At 47.7% G+C, this 23,717-nt stretch overlaps 1 protein-coding gene across 1 annotated transcript; it reads right to left on the bottom strand.

Annotated features, from left to right (window-relative positions):
- Nucleotides 1-3,517: 3,517 nt before the first annotated feature.
- LOC100283943 (single-strand binding protein) lies at nt 3,518-23,341 on the bottom strand. The gene is made up of 5 exons (NM_001156841.2): nt 22,888-23,341; nt 21,753-21,891; nt 6,366-6,444; nt 5,079-5,227; nt 3,518-4,072 (listed from the first exon to the last, which is right to left on the bottom strand). Exons 1-5 carry the CDS (start codon nt 23,229-23,231, stop codon nt 3,875-3,877), a joined length of 909 nt encoding a protein of 302 aa, NP_001150313.2. The 5' UTR covers nt 23,232-23,341; the 3' UTR covers nt 3,518-3,874.
- Between the last annotated feature and the right edge of the window lie 376 nt (nt 23,342-23,717).

Genomic DNA, 23,717 nt, shown 5'->3' with positions numbered 1-23,717 from the left:
ACATTAGCCCAGCAAGTTATATATGTTATTATCAACCAAAACAAAACAATGGGCAACTTGTCCAAGTTTGACTTGAAACCAGAAGTTCCGGTTCAAATCAGCGTGGCATGCATGTCCCTGCATGTGTGTGATGGTGGCCTGTTAATTAGTTCTCAAGCTAGATCCACAAATGAAACCAATTAATGTGTGAGTGACCGAGCTCAGTCAAACGAGAGAGAGAGAGAGAGAAAAACAGGTTATTATTATCACCGAGATCATATATATCGATCGCTCAAGCAAACAGATCGAGCGCAGACACGACGCCGCCGACCTGCCTGCGTTTTGCTGTCAACACATGCGTCGGTCGAGGCACCCGCGGACACCGAGCATGTGGGCGCACATGAGAGCCGCATCGCCCAAGCATCCGATCCATTGCCATCAGGGGAGCTTCATTAGTAGCTAGTTAATGCACTCCCGTACGTCTTAAGAGAGCTCATCGTTATGGCATTTAAATTTTGTTTAAAATACTTAATGTTGGGTGTTTAAATGCACCAGATCTAATAGTTAGTTGGCTAAAAAATTACTAGTAAAATTAGCTAGCTAACAAATAGCTAGCCAACTATTAGCTAATTTACTAAAAACAGCTAATAGTTAAACTATTAGTTAGAGTGTTTGGATGTCCTCAACTAATTTTAGCAGATAAATATTAGCTCTAGTGCATTCAAACACCCTCCTAATACCTTCTTCTCTTCTCGATACACATCTTAATCTATTTCATCTATTTCATCTTCTTGTAAGATTATTTTAGTCTTTTATCTACAATATTGATATCATGTACCATCCTTAGGAGGCTATACTACAATCTTATTTAATATAATAAGGTCTCTCTTGAGTGTCCTTCAGAGATAAATGAAAAATAACAAGAGACGATCTCTTTGTAAAGAGCTCATATCTACACGACTCTTTATACATATTATCTTATAACTACATTTGATCTAGGGTTTAGAATTGTATCATGCGGTCATTTAATTATATCTTGTATTTGGACAACCGGTTCGAGGGATTAATGCTGTACATGCCCTTTCGGAGGGATAGAGTAAGTATAGCTGATTGGTTGTTAGGTCACTATCCGGATCATCATTCATCAGAAGGAAACTTAAAATAGCCAAGTCAATATCCTCCCTGTCCCTGAAATACAGCCTACAGATTTTGGAGCTCTAGCAGCAGCTAGCAGCCCTATCTTGTACTCTTCTACCTTCTTGGATGCTGCGTTCTGTATGGTTGCTGGCGTGCATGACGCCTGGAGAAGTGGAGATACGGCAGGTCCATCTGCTGCAGGCATAGAAAATGTTTCAGCACAGATTCTTCAGACCACGTCGTCCGACAAGGCAAGAGGGGTACCACGTCCATGATAGTGTATGTATGACAAGGAAATCAGTGGATACGTACATATTTATCTCGGTGATTCACCTTTAGTATATGTGCCGTGTGACAATGAGATTGACAAGGTGCATGATTTGGGTAATGAGTGTGGTGCCAAGCTCCAATGTGACAAGAGGGTACTATAGAAGCTAAAAGATAAATTTCATAGCTAGGATTATAATTAAAGTTGTTATGTCATATGTCATAAGTTCCGCAGATAAGTATCCGAAAATATGTATATTACATTGGATTTATGGTCATACAAGAAAAGATCAAGTCTGAAACGAAAAAAATGCTTGTCTAATACCGATTGAGATTATTTGACATATCTAAAGGAAACCTCCAGAGAAGCTAGTACTTAGCAGGATCCTAAGGTTCCATATAAATGAGAAAAGAGACAGAAAAGACCCAAGTTAACATGAAAATAGACAGTAAAACAATAATTAAAAACATAAATTACATCTAAATATTTAGGTTCAAATAGGGGAGAGCATAAACTACATCTATTCATGTGGCTGAAGCTTTATTTATGGTTTCTATTGAGTTTCAACTCTAATCTATCATTTAGGACTAAAAGTTATTATTGTTGTTGTTGCTGCTGCTGCTATGGTAACAATATAAACCTATGTAATTGATTTTGGCCATGTTTGTTTAAGCTATAACTTTTGGAGCTTTTTTGAAATGATGTTACTGAACTTTTGATTCAGAGAAGCCAATAATAACTTTCCAATGATGCTATTAGCTTCCTAAACTCAGGAAGCTATAAAAGCCATAAAATCAAGCTTTTTAGCTTCCCTTATTAACTTAGCTTTTTTGAGTTTCTAGCTTTCTTAAGCTAAACCATAAAGCTAGCTGTTATAATTGTCCAGAAGTTCAAACAAACAGGGTCTTAAGCACTTACTTTGGTTGTCGTTAACTATGGAACTTTTAGATGTATTGCAAATTTATTCTATCTGTTACAAATTTTCATGTGCACACAAAAACTGAAAGAATAGTACAGAGGGGGAACAAAAAAATGATGCAACAAGGAGAATAAAATTCTGATCCAACAAAGGCTATTAGAGCAGCACCAGAATAAACCATAAATTTTTAGTGTATTATTCAACTAAAGACAATAAATGTTATTTTCGCTGGCCCTAACCAATAGACGATAGTGAAGCTTAGGGAGAAGTTTCATGCAAGGATAATATTTTTTTCCAATGAAACAAAAGTAATTACAATGTTTTATATAATATAAGGATATGCACAACTTAGATACTATGTTGCGATTCTCTAAACACTAGATACACATAAGAAACTCCTTCATACAACCCAATATATCTAAGTCTTGTATCTTATTCATTAGAACCTCTCAAGATACTAATTTATGTGAGTTGTATGGCTAAAATCATATTTAGACTTAGAGAACCGTGCTAGAGACGTTCATTCATCAAGATACCGTCTCTTATGTTTTTTTTGCACTTACCCCCTTGATACCCCTTAAGATCCAAGATATTTATATGGGTTGTACATGCCCTAATAGCAGTAAGGATCCTCAAAGTTTTAGGCAAGGATAATAAAGAAACTTTCAATTTTTTTAATGGTACGGAAACAATTACAATCTTTTATAATAGCATAATGGTAAAATCTTTTAGGAATAATTGGATTTATACCATTAAAATATTACAACTTTAGATATATACCATTAAGTTCACATTTCATTGACTCATGTGAACTTTATATGTAAGTGAGATAACAATAATATATATTTAAAGTTGTAATCTTTTAATGGTGCATATCCAAATTTTCCAATCTTTTATGATAGCACGCTGGTAAAAGACTCCTCCAATTTAAGGGCTCGATTAGAAGCCCTGTAGGTATGGGCAGTAATGGACTCTAGATTTTCCACTACAAACTTTAAAGATTTAATCGAATTAAAATAGTACTCTATTTCTATTTTTTAAACTAAAATTATTTAATGTCCCTAACTTTTTTATCAAGATGCATTTCAATTGTGATCTATTACCATCTCTACCTGTAAGACCGCCGTCTTTAAGGCGAGCCCTCAAATTTATTTTGGTTTAGAAGTTGCTCTAAACGTCGCAAATCCCACTCTGCATAATGCGACATTTTATTTCCAAATTCTTCCGAAGACAAAAGGAAAAACTTCATGAGAGGCCACGGTTTACATACCATAACCGCTCGACGTAACAGCATAGTTAAAAACCATGTCACAAACCAGATAATACTACTAACAGAGTCAGAAGAAGCAAGGGTTTCTCCCATTTGTTTATGCCTGCTATAGGCTCATAGCGACCTTACAGTCTACCGAATACATGATACTACGTACGCTCATAACAACCCTCCAGAGCCGCTCAGATATGTACAACAAAACTGAGACAGCAAGGTTAGCTACTCCGACATCACAATCGTCATAACAGCCAGCCAAGCTGCACAAAAAATGGGGGCTGCGAAGCTTCCTCGTTCATAAAGATTATCGATTGCCTTCCAATGTCATGAACTCGTCAGCATACATGTAAGAGACTGGTTTTCTCTCATTGTCTTGCAGAGAACTCATTCTTGAGTCCAAAACTGCCAGCTGAGATGTAACCCAGTTAGGGTTGTTCCTCCCATCAACCCATAGCGCTTCACCAGTGTGCTTATGCTTGAAGTCTGGATACCTTGGGTTCTTCTGTTGACATGATTTAAGGTCATAAATCAAGCAAATGTGGAGCAGACTCTTCCAAACAAATTGATAGACAGATTACTGAAGTAGATAAACAAATACATCAACCTAACATGATCCTTCTGAAAGCTGTATTATGAAGCAGAGTCAAAGTAGCTTCTATCTTCTATTAGAGATTATTCAGTTTAAAATATGGACCAAACTAGTCACTGTCCATTCATTGCATTTACTTATTATTTGTTTGAACATGACAGCATATCTGGTGTATATGTGAGAAAAAATTGTTTAAGAAAAAAAACAAGTAATAGCAAGTCTATCTCCATAAAAAGCACACTGAACGTTAGCATAGAAGTGTTATGCACTGATAACAGGTCTTAAACTCTTGTCGCCAGGTTGAATTTAATTTCATATTTGTACTAGATTTCTTTATAGATTCAGGACGATGAACAAGTGATTGTTTTTAGTTCTGCGTGGCATATAGAAATGGGATTAAACCAACTAAATTCAATTGCATGACTCAAACAGTACTACAGCCACTAAACTTACGTTGATTAAGCTGTGAATTAGATATTTTATTTCTGCTGTTCTAAATTAGAAAATTTAGTGCAGCCTCTTCTGGTTAAATTGGAAGGAAATAAGGGTAGGTTCCAAAGTCAGAAGAGAATCCAACATAAACATACAGAACCCTTCTAGTACACTAGTCTTAAATTTAAAGTAACAAGTGAAGAAATTAAACACTAAATCACAAGAAAAAATATCTTCATAACCGCATTTGGCTGTTCATTATTTCCGTCTTAATATTCAACCACTCTACTGGCCATATATCCCTCTCCCTCAGTAAATATTTGAACTTCTTTTCTTTGGTTCTAGAGTTCTCATGTGTTCTCTGTATTTCTTTTTTATGTTTGCAAAGTAGCAACACTCAAAAGGAACATTTAAGTTATTCACATGCAAGGTAACTGTTACCATGTAAATGACAAGTGGCTATATCTTTGAACAATCCCAGTCTAACCTTATTTGTCCTGTTATCCCACCAGTCAAGAGGATTAGCAAAGAACGCTTGCCACAGCTCTTCAGTTGACCGAGAAGAGCTCATGTTATCCCTATTCTTTTCGTCAGTTGAATTAGAGGTAAAGTTAAAATAATCAGCACGCCTTCCACCTTTGATTGAACAAAAGAAGAGAATTAAATTTTAGCTTTTTATGAATTTTAATTACATTAATAAACAGCTACGAGCTACCTAGAACCAAGTCATGTGCATCATTGGCTAATAAAACATTTCATGAACTGAAGAAAGGCAGCTAAATCAAACAACTACTTCTGCAACAGTACTCAAGAATGATGCAGGTAAGAGATTTTTTCTGCGCCTTTCTAGAGACAACTTTGAAACTTTGGCAAAGGTTTTTGAGAAGCATGTAGTTTAATGGGATCTATCATAAGCAATATTTACTTTCACATACATATAAACAAGGGGGCATAGTGGTAAGGTTAACAGCATATAAAATTATATATTACAGGAAAATTAGTGATCCCGATATTAAAAAGAAACTTTGGTGCACTTTGGACATAAAACTTAAAATGCAATAACCAACAGTCAGGCAAAAGGTTTTTCGCATGTTAAGGATTGATATATCTTAACACAAAACAGAATATACAAATGTCAAGTTTGATTTGCCCTTGCAATTAGGTTCTGTTGGGAGTAACACTGAACTTGGCAAGCCAATGGAAGAATTAGCTCTCCCATTCCAAAACATCCGCAGAGTTGTGGATACAGGAAACACTTGCCAGAAGCTTGCAAACCAACTTACCTGGATTCTCACTAAGTTTATTTTCTCTACTGCTCTCTTGTACTATTTACAGTTGCAGCTAACTATGGCCATTACATAATACTAGCATGACTTTTTGCATGTGCAAACAGTAGATGCCTGTGGTATGTGCAAAGTCTAAGAACTTGCATAAGCTATATTTCATTACTTTAAGCTTCAAACTAATTAACCATGTCTGCAATCAAGAGTCCACTGCTAAATTAAGCACATAACAAATACAAATAAGAAACAAGCAATCAAGAAGTTAGCAAATCTAAAAACAAAGATTGACCATGAACCAAACAGTAGCCTAAGAATGTTCCAAAATAATTTGCAGCAGTCCAAACAACTCTACTAATGTTTAAAAAAAGTGGAACATGTCATCACAGGTTACGGACAACTATATCTCACAAAAATATAGGCAGACAAGAGGAATGGAAAAGGCAGCAATTTTATGGTAAAAAAAGGCTTCACAGCCTAACTGAGATCCACACCTGGGGCATCCTGGCTTGCATCTGATTCATATAATCGAACTGGCTGGGACTCGATGAAATTCAACTGTTGAACTGCAAGCTGAGAAAGAGTGTATCAGTGTACCCATTAATTCCATTATAATTACAGAAAAGATGTATTGGAGAGCGAATGAACAGTAGTCGCTACAGTAAACCCTAACCCTAACAGATATATACCCCTAGTGGGCTGTGGGCTAGGCCCATGTACACAGGTAGCTAACACCCCCCCGCAGTCGAAACTCTAGCCACTGCAGATGTTGAGACTGGATCGGAAATCCGTGAAGACCACCGACGGAAGCCCCTTGGTGAAGACGTCGCGAACTGTGAGGTGGTCGGGACGTGAAGGACGCGAACAGCTCCACAAGCTACCCGTTCGCGGACGAAGTGGAGGTCGATTTCCACATGCTTCGTGCGCTGGTGTTGGACGAGGTTGGTGGAGAGGTAGACGGCGCTGACGTTGTCGCAGAAAACCAGGGTGCTCGTGGTCAGCGGACTGTGGAGCTCGTGGAGGAGCTGACGGAGCCAAGCCGCCTCGGCCACGCCGTTGGCCACGGCGCGGTACTCGGCCTCGGCGCTGGAGCGGGAGACAACCGGCTGGCGCTTCGACGACCAAGAGATGAGGTTGTCGCCGAGGAACACGGCGTAGCCCGAGGTGGACCGGCGCGTGTCGGGACAGCCCGCCCAGTCGGCATCGGTGTAGACGCGAAGTTCCGTGGTGGAGGACTGGCGTAGAAGGAGCCCGAAGTCAAGAGTGCCCCGCAAGTACCGCAGAATCCGCTTCAGTGCGGTGAGATGCGGCTCGCGAGGGTCGTGCATGTGAAGGCACACCTGTTGGACGGCGTAGGCGATGTCAGGCCTGGTGAAGAGGAGGTACTGAAGGGCCCCGGCAAGACTCCGGTAGCCGGTGGGATCGGCAACCGGGGGGCCGATGGCGGAGAGTTTGCCCTGTGTGTCCACTGGAGTCGCGCAGGGCTTGCAGTCAGCCATGCCAGCGCGGTCGAGGACGTCGACGATGTACTGCCGCTGGTGGAGGAACATGCCCGGGGAACGGCGCTCGACGGTGATCCCCAGGAAGTGGTGGAGCGTCCCGAGGTCCTTCATCGCAAACTCCCGCTGGAGACAGGAGATGATGCGACGCAAAAGCTCGGGGGAGGAGGCGGTGAGGACGATGTCGTCGACGTAGAGGAGGAGGTACGCGGTATCCGAAGCATGACGAAGGACGAACAGGGACGTGTCCGACTTGGCCTCGAAGAAACCCTGCGAACACAGGAAGGTGGCGAAGCGACTGTACCAAGCCCGGGGTGCCTGCTTGAGGCCGTAGAGGGACTTGTTGAGCTTGCAGACCATGTCGGGTTGAGTAGGGTCGACAAACCCAACCGGCTGGGTGCAGTAGACCGTCTCCGTCAGGGTGCCGTGGAGGAAGGCGTTCGTGACGTCGAGTTGGTGGACCGGCCAGTCCCGGGCCAGCGCCAAGGTCAGAACAGTCCGGATGGTGGCAGGCTTGACCACCGGACTGAAGGTCTCGTCGAAGTCGACCCCAGGGCGCTGGGTGAAGCCCCGGAGCACATAGCGGGCCTTGTACCGCTCCAGGGACCCGTCGGCGCGCAACTTCAGCTTGAAGATCCACTTCCCGGTGACCACATTGGCACCAGGGGGAGCAGGCACCAGGTCCCAGGTGTGGTTGGCCTGAAGGGCCTCGTACTCCGCTTCCATGGCGCGCCGCCACTGTGGGTCGGCAAGCGCACCACGGACAGTCGTGGGTACAGGAGGAAGAGCTGAAGAGGAGGTGGCAGAGAGAATCAGGCGATCAGGCGGCCGAAGGACACCGGCCGCGCGGCGGGTGACCATCGGGTGGATGTGGCGAGGATCACGGTGGACGACGACGGGGTGGTAGGGCGTGACCTCGGCGCGGGAACGAGTCGGGGTGCCGCGTCGACCACGGCGCTGGTATGTATGGATGGGCTCGGTGTAGCGAGACGGCGAAGCAGGCGCCGGTGCCGCACTGGGCTGTGCGGAAGACGAAGGGGACGTCGAGGCCGCACGTGGCTGTGCGGGGGAGGGCGGGGCAGACAGGGTCGCAGGGGACGGCGAGGCCGCACGTGGCTGTGCGGTAGGGGGCGACGCAGGCAGGGTCGCGCGAGGCGACTCTGGGAACGGCAAGGCCGCACGTAGCTGTGCGGAGGAGGGCGGCGTAGAGGGCGTCGGGGCCGCACGTGGCAGTGCGGCGGGGGGCGGCGCAGGCAGGGCCACGCGAGACGGTGAAGTGGGCGAACCAGCGGGGAAGGGAGGCACGATAGTGGGAGAGACAGGGTCGAGGTCGAGGAGAACGTCAAGGTCGGTATGGGAGGCAGTGGGGGCGGAGGAAAAGTGAAAGGGAATTAGGCTTACACCTGGTTCCTAAATAATTTTGGTGGTTGAATTGCCCAACACAAATCTTTGGACTAACTAGTTTGCCCAAGTGTATAGATTATACAGGTGTAAAAGGTTCACACTCAGCCGATAAAAAGACCAAGTTTTGGATTCAATAAAGGAGCAAAGGGGCAACCGAAGGCACCCCTGGTCTGGCGCACCGGACTGTCCGGTGTGCCACCGGACAGTGAACAGTACCTGTCCGGTGCACCAGGGGACTCAGACTCCAACTCTTCACTCTCGGGAATTCTCGGAAGACGGCGCGCTATAATTCACCGGACTGTCCGGTGTGCACCGGACATGTCCGGTGCTCCAAGGAAGCGCGGTCTCCGGAACTCGCCAGCCTCGGGTTCGCGTGGCAGCCGCTCCGCTATAATTCACCGGACTGTCCGGTGTGCACCGGACTGTCCGGTGTGCCAGCGAAGCAACGGCTCCCTGCGGCGCCAACGGCTCCCTGCGGTGCATTTAATGCGCGCGCAGCGCGCGCAGACGTCAGGCACGCCCATACCGGTGCACCGGACATCAAACAGTACATGTCCGGTGTGCACCGGACACCCAGGCGGGCCCACAAGTCAGAAGCTCCAACGGTCAGAATCCAACAGCAGTGATGACGTGGCATGGGCACCGGACTGTCCGGTGTGCACCGGACTGTCCGGTGCGCCATCGAGCAGACGCCTCCAGCCAACGGTCAAGTTTGGTGGTTGGGGCTATAAATACCCCAACCACCCCACCACTCATTGCATCCAAGTTTTCCACTTCTCAACTACTACAAGAGCTCTAGCATTCAATTCTAGACACACTAAAGAGATCAAATCCTCTCCAATTCCACACTAAGCCCTAGTGACTAGTGAGAGTGATTTGCCGTGTTCATTTGAGCTCTTGCGCTTGGATTGCTTCTTTTCTTTCTCACTTGTTCTTGAGATCACAACTCCATTGTAATCAAGGCAAGAGGCACCAATTGTGTGGTGGCCCTTGCGGGGAAGTTTTGTTCCCGGCTTTGATTTGAGAAGAGAAGCTCACTCGGTCCGTGGGACCGTTTGAGAGAGGGAAGGGTTGAAAGAGACCCGGCCTTTGTGGCCTCCTCAACGGGGAGTAGGTTTGCAAGAACCGAACCTCGGTAAAACAAATCTCCGTGTCTCACTTGCTTATTCGCTTGGGATTTGTTTTTGCGCCCTCTCTCTCGGACTCGTTTATATTTCTAACGCTAACCCGGCTTGTAGTTGTGTTTATATTTGTAAATTTCAGTTTCGCCCTATTCACCCCCCCCTCTAGGCGACTATCAATTGGTATCGGAGCCCGGTGCTTCATTAGAGCCTAACCGCTCGAAGTGATGTCGGGAGATCACGCCAAGAAGGAGATGGAGACCGGCGAAAAGCCCACTACAAGCCACGGGAGCACTTCATCGGAAGAGTCCCGCACCAAGAGGAAGGAGAAGAAGAAGGACTCCTCCAAACGGAAGGAGAAAAAGTCTTCCTCTTCTCACCACAAAGAGAAGAAGGAAAAATCTTCTTCTCACAAGCCGCATCGGAGAGGAGACAAGCACAAAAGGATGAGGAAGGTGGTCTACTACGAGACCGACACTTCATCAACATCGACCTCCGACTCCGATGCGCCCTCCGTCACTTCTAAGCGCCAAGAGCGCAAGAAGTATAGTAAGATCCCCCTACGCTACCCTCGCATTTCCAAACATACACCTTTACTTTCCGTCCCTTTAGGCAAACCACCAACTTTTGATGGTGAAGATTACGCTAGGTGGAGCGATTTAATGCGATTTCATCTAACCTCGCTCCACAAAAGCATATGGGATGTTGTTGAGTTTGGTGCGCAGGTACCATCCGTAGGGGATGAGGATTATGATGAGGATGAGGTGGCCCAAATCGAGCACTTCAACTCTCAAGCTACAACAATACTCCTCGCCTCTCTAAGTAGAGAGGAGTATAACAAAGTACAAGGGTTGAAGAGCGCCAAGGAGATTTGGGATTTACTCAAGACCGCGCATGAAGGTGATGAGCTCACCAAGATCACCAAGCGGGAAACGATTGAGGGGGAGCTCGGTCGGTTCCGGCTTCGCAAAGGGGAGGAGCCACAACACATGTACAATCGGCTCAAGACCTTGGTGAATCAAGCGCGCAACCTCGGGAGCGTAAAATGGGATGACCACGAGGTGGTTAAGGTTATTCTAAGATCACTTATTTTCCTTAACCCTACTCAAGTTCAATTAATCCGTGGCAATCCTAGATATACCAAAATGACCCCCGAGGAAGTTATCGAGAATTTTGTAAGTTTTGAGTGCATGATCGAAGGCTCGAGGAAGATCAACGAGCTTGACGATGCCACCACATCCGAAGCCCAACCCGTTGCATTCAAGGCAACGGAGGAGAAAAAGGAGGAGGCTACACCAAGTCGACAACCAATCGACGCCTCCAAACTTGACAATGAGGAAATGGCGCTCGTCATCAAGAGTTTCCGCCAAATCCTCAAGCAAAGGAGGGGGAAAGACTACAAGTCCCGCTCCAAGAAGGTTTGCTACAAATGTGGTAAGCCCGGTCATTTTATTGCTAAATGTCCTATATCTAGTGACAGTGACCGAGGCAACGACAAGAAGGGGAGAAGAAAGGAGAAGAAGAGATACTACAAGAAGAAGGGCGGCGATGCCCATGTTTGTCGGGAATGGGATTCCGACGAGAGCTCAAGCGACTCCTCCGACGACGAGGACGCCGCCAACATCGCCGTCACCAAGGGACTCCTCTTCCCCAACGTCGGCCACAAGTGCCTCATGGCAAAGGACGGCAAAAAGAAGGTTAAATCTAATTCCTCCACTAAATATGAATCCTCTAGTGATGACAATGCTAGTGATGAGGAAGATAATTTGCGTTCCCTTTTTGCCAACCTTAACATAGCTCAAAAAGAAAAATTGAATGAATTGGTTAGTGCTATTCATGAAAAGGATGACCTTTTGGATTCACAAGAGGATTGTCTAATTAAAGAAAACAAAAAACATGTTAAGGTTAAAAAGGCTTATGCTCTTGAAATAGAGAAATGTGAAAAATTATCTAGTGAGCTAAGCACTTGTCGTGAGATGATTGACAACCTTAGAAATGAAAATGCTATCTTAAATGCTAAGGTTGATTCACATGTTTGTAATGTTTCAATTCCCAATCTTAGAGATGATAATGTTGACTTGCTTGCTAAGATTGATGAATTAAATGTATCTCTTGCTAGCCTTAGATTAGAGAATGAAAATTTAATTGCTAAGGCTAAAGATCTTGATGTTTGCAATGCTACTATTTCCGACCTTAGAACTAAAAATGACATATTACAAGCTAAGGTTGTAGAATTAAAATCTTGCAAACCCTCTACATCTATTGTTGAGCATGTATCTATTTGTGCTAGATGTAGAAATGTTGATATTGATGCTATTCATGATCATATGGCTTTAATTAAACAACAAAATGATCATATAGCAAAACTAGATGCTAAAATTGCCGAGCACAACCTAGAGAATGAGAAATTTAAATTTGCTCGTAGCATGCTTTATAATGGGAGACGCCCTGGCATTAAGGATGGCATTGGCTTCCAAAGGGGAGACAATGTCAAACTTAATGCCCCTCCTAAAAATTTGTCTAACTTTGTTAAGGGCAAGGCTCCCATGCCTCAGGATAACGAGGGTTACATTTTGTACCCTGCCGGTTATCCCGAGAGCAAAATTAGGAGAATTCACTCTAGGAAGTCTCACTCTGGCTCTAACCATGCTTTTATGTATAGGGGTGAGACATCTAGCTCTAGGCAACCAACCCGTGCCAAGTTGCCTAGAAAGAAAACTCCTAATGCATCAAATGATCATGCCATTTCATTTAAAACTTTTGATGCTTCTTATGTGTTGACTAACAAATCCGGCAAAGTAGTTGCCAAATATGTTGGGGGCAAGCACAAGGGGTCAAGGACTTGTGTTTGGGTACCCAAAGTTCTTGTGTCTAATGCCAAAGGACCCAAAACCATTTGGGTACCTAAAGTCAAGAACTAAAATTGTTTTGTAGGTTTATGCATCCGGGGGCTCAAGTTGGATACTCGACAGCGGGTGCACAAACCACATGACCGGGGAGAAAAGGATGTTCTCCTCATATGAGAAAAACAAAGATCCCCAACGAGCTATCACATTCGGGGATGGAAATCAAGGTTTGGTCAAAGGACTTGGTAAAATTGCTATATCTCCTGACCATTCTATTTCCAATGTTTTTCTTGTTGATTCTTTAGATTACAACTTGCTTTCTGTTTCACAATTATGTCAAATGGGCTACAACTGTCTTTTTACTGATATAGGTGTCACTGTCTTTAGAAGAAGTGATGATTCAATAGCATTTAAGGGTGTGTTAGAGGGTCAGCTATACCTAGTAGATTTTGATAGAGCTGAGCTCGACACATGCTTAATTGCTAAGACTAACATGGGTTGGCTCTGGCACCGCCGACTAGCCCATGTTGGGATGAAGAATCTTCATAAGCTTCTAAAGGGAGAGCACATTTTAGGATTAACAAATGTTCATTTTGAGAAAGACAGGATTTGTAGCGCATGCCAGGCGGGGAAGCAAGTTGGAGTCCATCATCCACACAAGAACATCATGACGACCGACAGGCCGCTTGAGCTACTCCACATGGATCTATTCGGCCCGATTGCTTACATAAGCATCGGCGGGAGTAAGTATTGTCTTGTAATAGTGGATGATTATTCTCGCTTCACTTGGGTATTCTTTTTACAGGAAAAATCTCAAACCCAAGAGACTTTAAAGGGATTCTTGAGACGAGCTCAAAATGAGTTCGGCTTAAGGATCAAGAAAATAAGAAGCGACAATGGGACGGAGTTCAAGAACTCTCAAATTGAAGGCTTCCTTGAGGAAAAGGGCATCAAGCATGAGTTCTCTTCTCCCTACACACCTCAACAAAATGGTGTAGTGGAGAGGAAGAATCGAACTCTATTGGACATGGCAAGAACCATGCTTGATGAGTACAAGACACCGGACCGGTTCTGGGCCGAAGCGGTCAACACCGCCTGCTACGCCATCAACCGGTTATATCTTCACCGAATCCTCAAGAAAACATCATATGAACTCCTAACCGGTAAAAAGCCCAACATTTCATATTTTAGAGTTTTTGGTAGCAAATGCTTTATTCTTGTTAAAAGAGGTAGAAAATCTAAATTTGCTCCTAAAACTGTAGAAGGCTTTTTACTTGGTTATGACTCAAACACAAGGGCATATAGGGTCTTTAACAAGTCCACTGGACTAGTTGAAGTCTCATGTGACGTTGTGTTTGATGAAACTAACGGCTCTCAAGTAGAGCAAGTTGATCTTGATGAGATAGGTAATGAAGAGGCTCCATGCATCGCGCTAAGGAACATGTCCATTGGGGATGTGTGTCCTAAGGAATCCGAAGAGCCTCCAAATGCACAAGATCAACAATCATCCTCCATGCAAGCATCTCCACCAACTCAAATTGAGGATGAGGCTCAAGTTGATGAAGGGCAAAATCAAGAAGATGAGCCACCTCAAGATAATGGCAATGATCAAGGGGGAGATGAAAATAATCAAGAAAAGGAGGATGAGGAAGAACCAAGACCGCCACACCCAAGAGTCCACCAAGCAATACAACGAGATCACCCCGTCGACACCATCCTCGGTGACATTCATAAGGGGGTAACCACTCGATCTCGTGTTGCACATTTTTGTGAACATTACTCTTTTGTTTCCTCTATTGAGCCACACAGGGTAGAGGAAGCACTTCAAGATTCGGATTGGGTAATGGCAATGCAAGAGGAGCTCAACAATTTCACAAGGAATGAGGTATGGCATTTAGTTCCACGTCCTAACCAAAATGTTGTAGGAACCAAATGGGTCTTCCGCAACAAGCAAGATGAGCATGGTGTGGTGACAAGGAACAAAGCTCGACTCGTGGCCAAAGGGTATTCACAAGTCGAAGGTTTGGATTTCGGTGAAACCTATGCACCCGTAGCTAGGCTTGAGTCAATTCGCATATTATTGGCCTATGCTACTTACCATGGCTTTAAGCTTTATCAAATGGACGTGAAAAGTGCCTTCCTCAACGGACCAATCAAGGAAGAGGTCTATGTTGAGCAACCTCCCGGCTTTGAAGACAGTGAGTATCCTAACCATGTTTATAGGCTCTCCAAGGCGCTTTATGGGCTCAAGCAAGCCCCAAGAGCATGGTATGAATGCCTAAGAGATTTCCTTATTGCTAATGGCTTCAAAGTCGGAAAAGCCGATCCTACACTCTTTACTAAAACTCTTGAAAATGACTTGTTTGTATGCCAAATTTATGTTGATGATATTATATTTGGGTCTACTAACGAGTCTACATGTGAAGAGTTTAGTAGGATTATGACACAAAAATTCGAGATGTCTATGATGGGGGAGTTGAAGTATTTCTTAGGATTCCAAGTAAAGCAACTCCAAGAAGGCACCTTCATTAGCCAAACAAAGTATACTCAAGATATTCTAAGCAAGTTTGGAATGAAGGATGCCAAGCCCATCAAGACACCCATGGGAACCAATGGGCATCTCGACCTCGACACGGGAGGTAAGTCCGTGGATCAAAAGGTATACCGGTCGATAATTGGTTCATTGCTTTATTTATGTGCATCTCGACCGGACATTATGCTTTCCGTTTGCATGTGTGCAAGATTCCAATCCGACCCTAAGGAATCCCACCTTACGGCCGTAAAACGAATCTTGAGATATTTGGCTTATACTCCTAAGTTTGGGCTTTGGTACCCTCGGGGATCCACATTTGATTTACTTGGTTATTCGGATGCCGATTGGGCGGGGTGCAAAATTAATAGGAAGAGCACATCGGGGACTTGCCAGTTCTTGGGAAGATCCTTGGTGTCTTGGGCTTCAAAGAAGCAAAATTCGGTCGCTCTTTCCACCGCCGAAGCCGAGTACATTGCCGCAGGACATTGTTGCGCGCAATTGCTTTGGATGAGGCAAACCCTGCGGGACTACGGTTACAAATTAACCAAAGTCCCTTTGCTATGTGATAATGAGAGTGCAATCAAAATGGCCGACAATCCCGTCGAGCATAGCCGCACTAAGCACATAGCCATTCGGTATCATTTTCTTAGGGATCACCAACAAAAGGGGGATATCGAGATTTCTTACATTAATACTAAAGATCAATTAGCCGATATTTTTACCAAGCCACTTGATGAACAATCTTTTACCAGTCTTAGGCATGAGCTCAATATTCTTGATTCTAGAAATTTCTTTTGCTAGCTTGCACACATAGCTCATTTAAATACCTTTGATCATATCTCTGTTATATGCTATGACTAATGTGTTTTCAAGTCTATTTCAAACCAAGTCATAGGTATATTGAAAGGGAATTGGAGTCTTCGGCGAAGACAAAGGCTTCCACTCTGTAACTCATACTTCGCCATCACTCCGAGCAACTCTCTATTCTTTGGGGGAGAAATGAGCATCAAAGAAAAGGACTTCATCCTTGGGGGAGAGAGTAAAAGCTCAAAAGCAAAAGGACCGGACTTCGTCTTTGGTATAATCTTAACTCATTCATTTATGACCAAAGAGGAAGAAAAACACTAAGGAGGGCTCTAATGATTCCGTTTTTGGCGATTCATGCCAAAAAGGGGGAGAAATGAGCCCAAAGCAAAAGGACCGCACCACCACCACCAAATTCAAAAAACTTATTGCTTTCCAAAAGTATTTATCATTTGGTATCCTATTGTGTTCAAAAGGGGGAGAAAGTAGTATTTCAAAAATGATATATCAAAACCCTCTTGAACACTAAGAGGTGGATCTCTTTTAGGGGGAGTTTTGTTTAGTCAAAGGAAAAGCATTTGAAACAGGGGGAGAAAATTTCAAATCTTGAAAATGCTTTGCAAACTCTTATTCATTCACCTTTGACTATTTGCAAAAGATCTTTGAAATGAATTTCCAAAAATTTTGCAAAAACAAAACATGTGATGCAAGCGTGGTCCAAAATACTAAATAAAGAAAGAAACATTCCTTGCATATCTTGTAAGTAGTTATATTGGCTTAATTCCAAGCAACCTTTACACTTACATTATGCAAACTAGTTCAATTATGCACTTCTCTATTTGCTTTGGTTTGTGTTGGCATCAATCACCAAAAAGGGGGAGATTGAAAGGGAATTAGGCTTACACCTGGTTCCTAAATAATTTTGGTGGTTGAATTGCCCAACACAAATCTTTGGACTAACTAGTTTGCCCAAGTGTATAGATTATACAGGTGTAAAAGGTTCACACTCAGCCGATAAAAAGACCAAGTTTTGGATTCAATAAAGGAGCAAAGGGGCAACCGAAGGCACCCCTGGTCTGGCGCACCGGACTGTCCGGTGTGCCACCGGACAGTGAACAGTACCTGTCCGGTGCACCAGGGGACTCAGACTCCAACTCTTCACTCTCGGGAATTCTCGGAAGACGGCGCGCTATAATTCACCGGACTGTCCGGTGTGCACCGGACATGTCCGGTGCTCCAAGGAAGCGCGGTCTCCGGAACTCGCCAGCCTCGGGTTCGCGTGGCAGCCGCTCCGCTATAATTCACCGGACTGTCCGGTGTGCCAGCGAAGCAACGGCTCCCTGCGGCGCCAACGGCTCCCTGCGGTGCATTTAATGCGCGCGCAGCGCGCGCAGACGTCAGGCACGCCCATACCGGTGCACCGGACATCAAACAGTACATGTCCGGTGTGCACCGGACACCCAGGCGAGCCCACAAGTCAGAAGCTCCAACGGTCAGAATCCAACAGCAGTGATGACGTGGCATGGGCACCGGACTGTCCGGTGTGCACCGGACTGTCCGGTGCGCCATCGAGCAGACGCCTCCAGCCAACGGTCAAGTTTGGTGGTTGGGGCTATAAATACCCCAACCACCCCACCACTCATTGCATCCAAGTTTTCCACTTCTCAACTACTACAAGAGCTCTAGCATTCAATTCTAGACACACTAAAGAGATCAAATCCTCTCCAATTCCACACTAAGCCCTAGTGACTAGTGAGAGTGATTTGCCGTGTTCATTTGAGCTCTTGCGCTTGGATTGCTTCTTTTCTTTCTCACTTGTTCTTGAGATCACAACTCCATTGTAATCAAGGCAAGAGGCACCAATTGTGTGGTGGCCCTTGCGGGGAAGTTTTGTTCCCGGCTTTGATTTGAGAAGAGAAGCTCACTCGGTCCGTGGGACCGTTTGAGAGAGGGAAGGGTTGAAAGAGACCCGGCCTTTGTGGCCTCCTCAACGGGGAGTAGGTTTGCAAGAACCGAACCTCGGTAAAACAAATCTCCGTGTCTCACTTGCTTATTCGCTTGGGATTTGTTTTTGCGCCCTCTCTCTCGGACTCGTTTATATTTCTAACGCTAACCCGGCTTGTAGTTGTGTTTATATTTGTAAATTTCAGTTTCGCCCTATTCACCCCCCCCCTCTAGGCGACTATCAAAAAGGGGAAGTCCGACTCGTCGAAAACAACGTGACGAGAGATGAGGACTCTGTGAGAGGCGAGGTCAAGACACCGATACCCCTTATGATCGGGAGAGTAGCCGAGGAAGACACAACGAGTGGAGCGAGGGGCGAGCTTATGAGGAGTAGTAGAAGCGAGATTGGGGTAGCAAGCGCACCCGAAGACTCGAAGATGGTCGTAGGAGGGATGGACGCCGAAGAGAGCGAAGTAAGGGGTGGGGTGGGCAACCGCCTTGGTGGGGAGACGGTTGAGGAGATAGGTGGCAGTGCCGAGGGCCTCAGCCCAGTAAGAAACGGGAAGGGAAGCCTGGAAAAGGAGAGAGCGCACTACATCGTTCGTCGTGCGAATCATCCGCTCAGCACGGCCGTTCTGAGGTGACGTGTAGGGGCAGGACATGCGGAGGTGGACGCCACGAGAGAGGAAGAAGTCACGGGACACATTGTTGTAGAACTCACGCCCGTTGTCACACTGGATGCTCCGGATGGTGCGGCTGAACTGAGTGGAGACCCAAGCGAAGAAGTGAGACAGGGTGGGAAAGGTGTCGGACTTCTGACGAAGAGGAAAAGTCCACAGATAATGCGAGAAGTCATCAAGAATAAGTAAATAATACTTATAGCCAGAAATGCTGATTACAGGGGATGTCCATACATCACAGTGTATCAGATCAAAAATGCCTGCTGCTCTAGAAGAGGAGATGGGGAATGGGAGCCTAACATGGCGACCTAACTGACAAGCATGACAGAGGTGCTCAAAAGATCCCCTACAACCAGAAACGGAGGTGCTGCTAGAGAGCTTGGACATCACATCACGACCGGGGTGACCGAGACGACGGTGCCAAGTCACAGAAGAGGCGGCGGCTGCAAGAACAGGCGGCGCAGAGGTCGGTGGCGGGGAAGCAGGCAGGCGAAGTGTGTAGAGCGGCCCGGGGCTGTCACACCGAGCGAGAAGGGTCCTGGTGGCAAGGTCCTTCACAGAAAGACCAAACGGGTCAAACTCCATGGAACAAGAGTTGTCAGTAGTAAACTGACGGACGGAAAGAAGATTTTGAATGATGTGGGAAGCAACAAGAACGTTGGATAAACGGAAAGGACCGGGAAGGACCGCGTCACCAACAGAGGTGACGGGAAGGGCAGAGCCGTTTCCAACCACGATAGAGGACGGAAGGGAGGGGTGGGGGGGATAGGTGGAAGACAGAGTACCTGCGTCCGGGGTGGTGTGGTAGGAGGCACCGGAGTCAGCCACCCAGTCAGAGACGGAGGTGGGTGGGGCCAGCGTCATTGTGGAGAAGGAGTTGGCGAGAGACTGCGTGTCCCACCCATTGGTCCAGGGTCCCCACACGGGTGGAGCCGGAGGCCCTGGGAGGGGAAGGAGCCCCTGCTGAGGCTGGGGAGGTGCCGAGGGCGCCGCCGGAGGAGTGGCAAGGAAAACCTGCTGAGGGGCGACGGGGCGAGGGGCCGAGGTGCCCGCGGACGGCCCGGGCCACATCTGAATGGTGCCAGTCCACGGGTTGTAGAAGGATGGCCACTGGGAGCCACCCGGGGAATGGCCCCGGCTGCCGCGGCCACTCTTGCGACCACGGCCGCGACCACGACTGCGACCCCCCCCCCGGAGCCAGGAGGTTGCCGAAGGGATCCAGACGGCGGGAGGCCGGAGTGCGGCGAAGAGGATCCCCCCCGGAGGCAGAGGGGGGAGCCCGAGGAGCGCTGTAGAGCGCCGTGGCGGGAGCGGCGGTCGCAGTGGCGGAGAGGCGAAGCTCCTCGAGAAGTAGATCGTCCTTGGCCTCAGCAAAGGTGGGAAAAGGCTTCAGGCGGGTGAGGATGGGCGTCACACGATCGAAGCGAGGGCTCAAACCGCGGAGGAGGTTGAGCACGAGGCACTCGTCGGTGATGGGGGACCCGAGGGTGCGAAGAGTGTCCGCCATCGTCTTCATCTGACGGCAGTACTCGTCCACAGAGAGATCGCCCTGAGTAAGCTGACGGAAGGCGGTCTCGAGGTACAGAATCCGAGTCTGGCGGTGGCCGAGGAACTGGGCCTCAAGAGCACCCCAGACCCGGTGAGCAGTGGCGTCCGGAACGCGAACGATGTCCTGAAGTTCGGCCGTGAGGGTGCCATGAATCCAGGAGAGCACCACCTCGTCCATCAGAAGCCAATCCTCTGACGGGTCAGGGACCGCTGAGAGGACGTGGTCGGCGAGGGCGTAACGGCGAAGGGTCTGCAAGACCTGATCGCGCCACCGGGGGTACTGAGTGGAGGCCGGCGCAAGGACGTCGGTGACGGTGGCCCGGATGCTGGTGAGGGCCGCCGCCTGAGCATGAAGAGAGGCGCGAAGGGTTGAGGCCGGGGCGAGCGCGGGCTCGAAGGTGTCGGCGCTGTGGCGAGCGGATGTGGGGGAGCCATCCGGCACGCCCTTGCCAGCGAGACGGTGGTAGGTCTCGGCGTACTGGCGCTCAATGGCGTCGACAACCGCCTGCTCCTGCTCGAGAGCACGGGCGGCGTCCTGGGCCCGCTGGCGAGCAGCCGTAACGGCCGCCCGGGTGGCGGCGAGAATGGCAGCAGCGTCTTCCGAAGGAGTGCGCAGGGAGGAGATAATGGCGGACGACTGACTGTAGACAGTGGTCGGCAGGGGGCAGCCACGAACGGGGCCCCCGCCAGTTGTGGTGACATGAGGAAAACCGGGCGCCAGCAGCTGGGAGCGAAGGAGGGCGGCATCCGGTAGGGAGAGGGCAGGAGCCGGCGGGGACCCGTCGTGGCCAGGGGCTGCCGCGAGGGTTGCAGTTGGGGTCGGCATGGGCGGAGGTGGCTCGACAGTGGGGGGAAGCGTGGCGGTGAGCACAAAGGCGTGGCTCGGCGGCGTTCCGGCAGCAGCGAAGGGATGTGCAGAGCCGGGGACAGCGGGGAAATGGGCCGCAGGGGGCGCAGTGAGGGCCGAGGGCGCGCTGGCCGCAGAGGGAAAGGCCGCGACGGGCGCTGCGAGTCCCGGCGGCGCGCCGGACGCAGGGGAGAGGGCCGCCGCGGAGGGTGTGCCGGCCGCAGGGGAGAGGGAGAAGGCCGCCGCGGGGGCGGTGAGTCCTGCAGGAGCGCCGGCCTCAGGGGAGAGGACCGCCGCGGGGGCGGCGAAGCCCGGCGGCGCGCCGGCCGCGGGGGAGAGGCCCGCCAGGGGCGCGGCGAGGGCCGCCCTGTAGGAGAGAGGAAGGGGAAGGGGAGGGAAGGGGTCGCCGAAGAAGGGAGGGGGCGGCGGCCGACCGGCCATGGAGAGGCGGCGGCGGCGGCTGGAGGGGTAGGGTGGCGGCGGCGGCTGGACCTAGAGCTCTGGTACCATATTGGAGAGCGAATGAACAGTAGTCGCTACAGTAAACCCTAACCCTAACAGATATATACCCCTAGTGGGCTGTGGGCTAGGCCCATGTACACAGGTAGCTAACAAGATGGATAATGAAAATGAGCATGTCCAGCAAAGATGATACCTTGTAGTAAACGTGCCGCTTCTCAGGCCCCTCATCAACAGTATCTGACACAAGCCGTCCAGCAACAAATATTCGGTCACCCTTCTTAACATGCTCAGAGGACACAATTGCCATATCATCCCAGAATTGTAGTGTTACCCTATAGTACAGTGACCCCATTAAACACTTAAACAACTACTTCTAGGACTGTATTTTTCAATTACCAAAAAATGCTCATCATTTATGGCTTTGAGAGTATGTAAAAGGCAGTATTATGTACCTGCAAAGCTAGAAATATTTATATCGACAACTCATGCAGTCACGCTTGGACTTGCTTGGCTATTCAGAGTTAACTTTTGTTGTGTCTGTGTGTGTGTGTGTGTGTCTGTGTGTGTGTGTGTGTGTGTGTGTGTGGTGTCTGTGTGCAAATAAGATAGTGTTAATTATTGATGGAGAGCCTTAGGAGTCAGAACTCAGTCTAATGCTTCATCTGTTGATACAATAGGCATTGAGAAATCAAAGCTCATTTGTTTATCATCATAGTACAACCATGGTTTCAAAGGTGACTAAGCATCCAAGTGAGAGCGGACACTGTTCCCGGAGGCAAGCTGGGTACACCTGGAAGCCTAATAACGCCTTTGAAACAGAGAGTACAACAGAAATAGGTAAGGTAATCTTGTCAGGTTGTGAGAAATTTTTTTGCAGGTAGCAAATAGCCTAAGGGAATATACTGGTTAATATTCACTGCTCCAAAATAAGGTACCTATTTAACTAAGCGTGTAACTCAGCCACAACAAAGAATTGTTACAGTTCCATTAGCACTTTCCGACATCACCCAATAAGCAGCAAGACAATTTGGCACAACTACACTGTCCATAAACAAAACTCAATTCCATGGTCTGGGCAATCATCTTTCTTGTTGCTACAATACATCAATTGCACAAACTGCTCTAGCCAACATATTACCGAATGTCTTCGTCGACCTTTCAAGAATCACGCATCCCTCACACTCACAAAGCTACAAACACCTACTGCGAATGACCCGGATAGTCGAACCACTGTCCACTGCCGGCCCCCAACAATATGGACATAAATAGGTGACGCTAGAAATGGTAGAAGAATTAACATTGCCTAGCGCCAATCAAATCAGTAATACCATGTAGTCTCGGTGGCCGACTTCCATACGGCGAGGCGACCCCTCGCAACAGCGGAGCCACTGGGCAGCTGCCGCAGCTCGACATCGGTGCCCACAGTCCCAATGAGCCGCACCGAATTGCAGATATCCTTGCTCCAAGGTATCTCAGACGGCCGCGGCGTCGTTGTCGACGCGGACGGCGCCGCCGCTTCACTGTACTTAGCGGAGCACCGGAGGCGGCGACATCGTGGCACCGGTAGCGGAAGGTGGAGAATGGAGGAGGGGAGGCGCCTGCGGGTGCGGCTGTGGTCCGGCGGGCTAGGGTTTAGGGTTTTGAACGGAGAGGCAACGGCGAGGATAGCCATGGCGTTATTTTCCCGGCTTTCACCGGATTGGGGACGTTGCAAGCGATAAATTTGGAATGTGCGAGGTGGACTTCACTGGATTGCCCACTACTACATCTATGACACAACATACCAAAAGGCTCGGTTACGTTTGTACCTGAAGACGGCTTACATAACAGTCGATGACTAAATACAGCCCAATTTTTAATCTAATTCATATATTGGTGTCGATCTAGAGGTCAAACACTAGAAAATGAATCGTCTGACGGTGCTCTTTGCGAATCTCGCGAGAAACCTGGAACCCTAACTGATTTTACGCACGCACGCACGGTCCGCGCCGCTCCGACGGATAGTCTAGACCGTCCGCTCAATCAAAGCCGATGCCAACGCCGCAGAACCGAAACTTAACAGGTACCCCACTCGACGGGTATCCATAAGTGCACCCGCACCTGACCAAAGTTTAGTAGGTGTTGATGTGAGTTTATATTTTAACCCGCGATTGACTTA

This window comes from Zea mays, chromosome 1, assembly GCF_902167145.1.
Source record: "Zea mays cultivar B73 chromosome 1, Zm-B73-REFERENCE-NAM-5.0, whole genome shotgun sequence".
NCBI classification, from domain to species: domain Eukaryota; kingdom Viridiplantae; phylum Streptophyta; class Magnoliopsida; order Poales; family Poaceae; genus Zea; species Zea mays.
The sequence above is the reverse complement of the archived record's forward strand: the minus strand, read 5'-3'. Positions and strand labels throughout refer to the sequence as shown.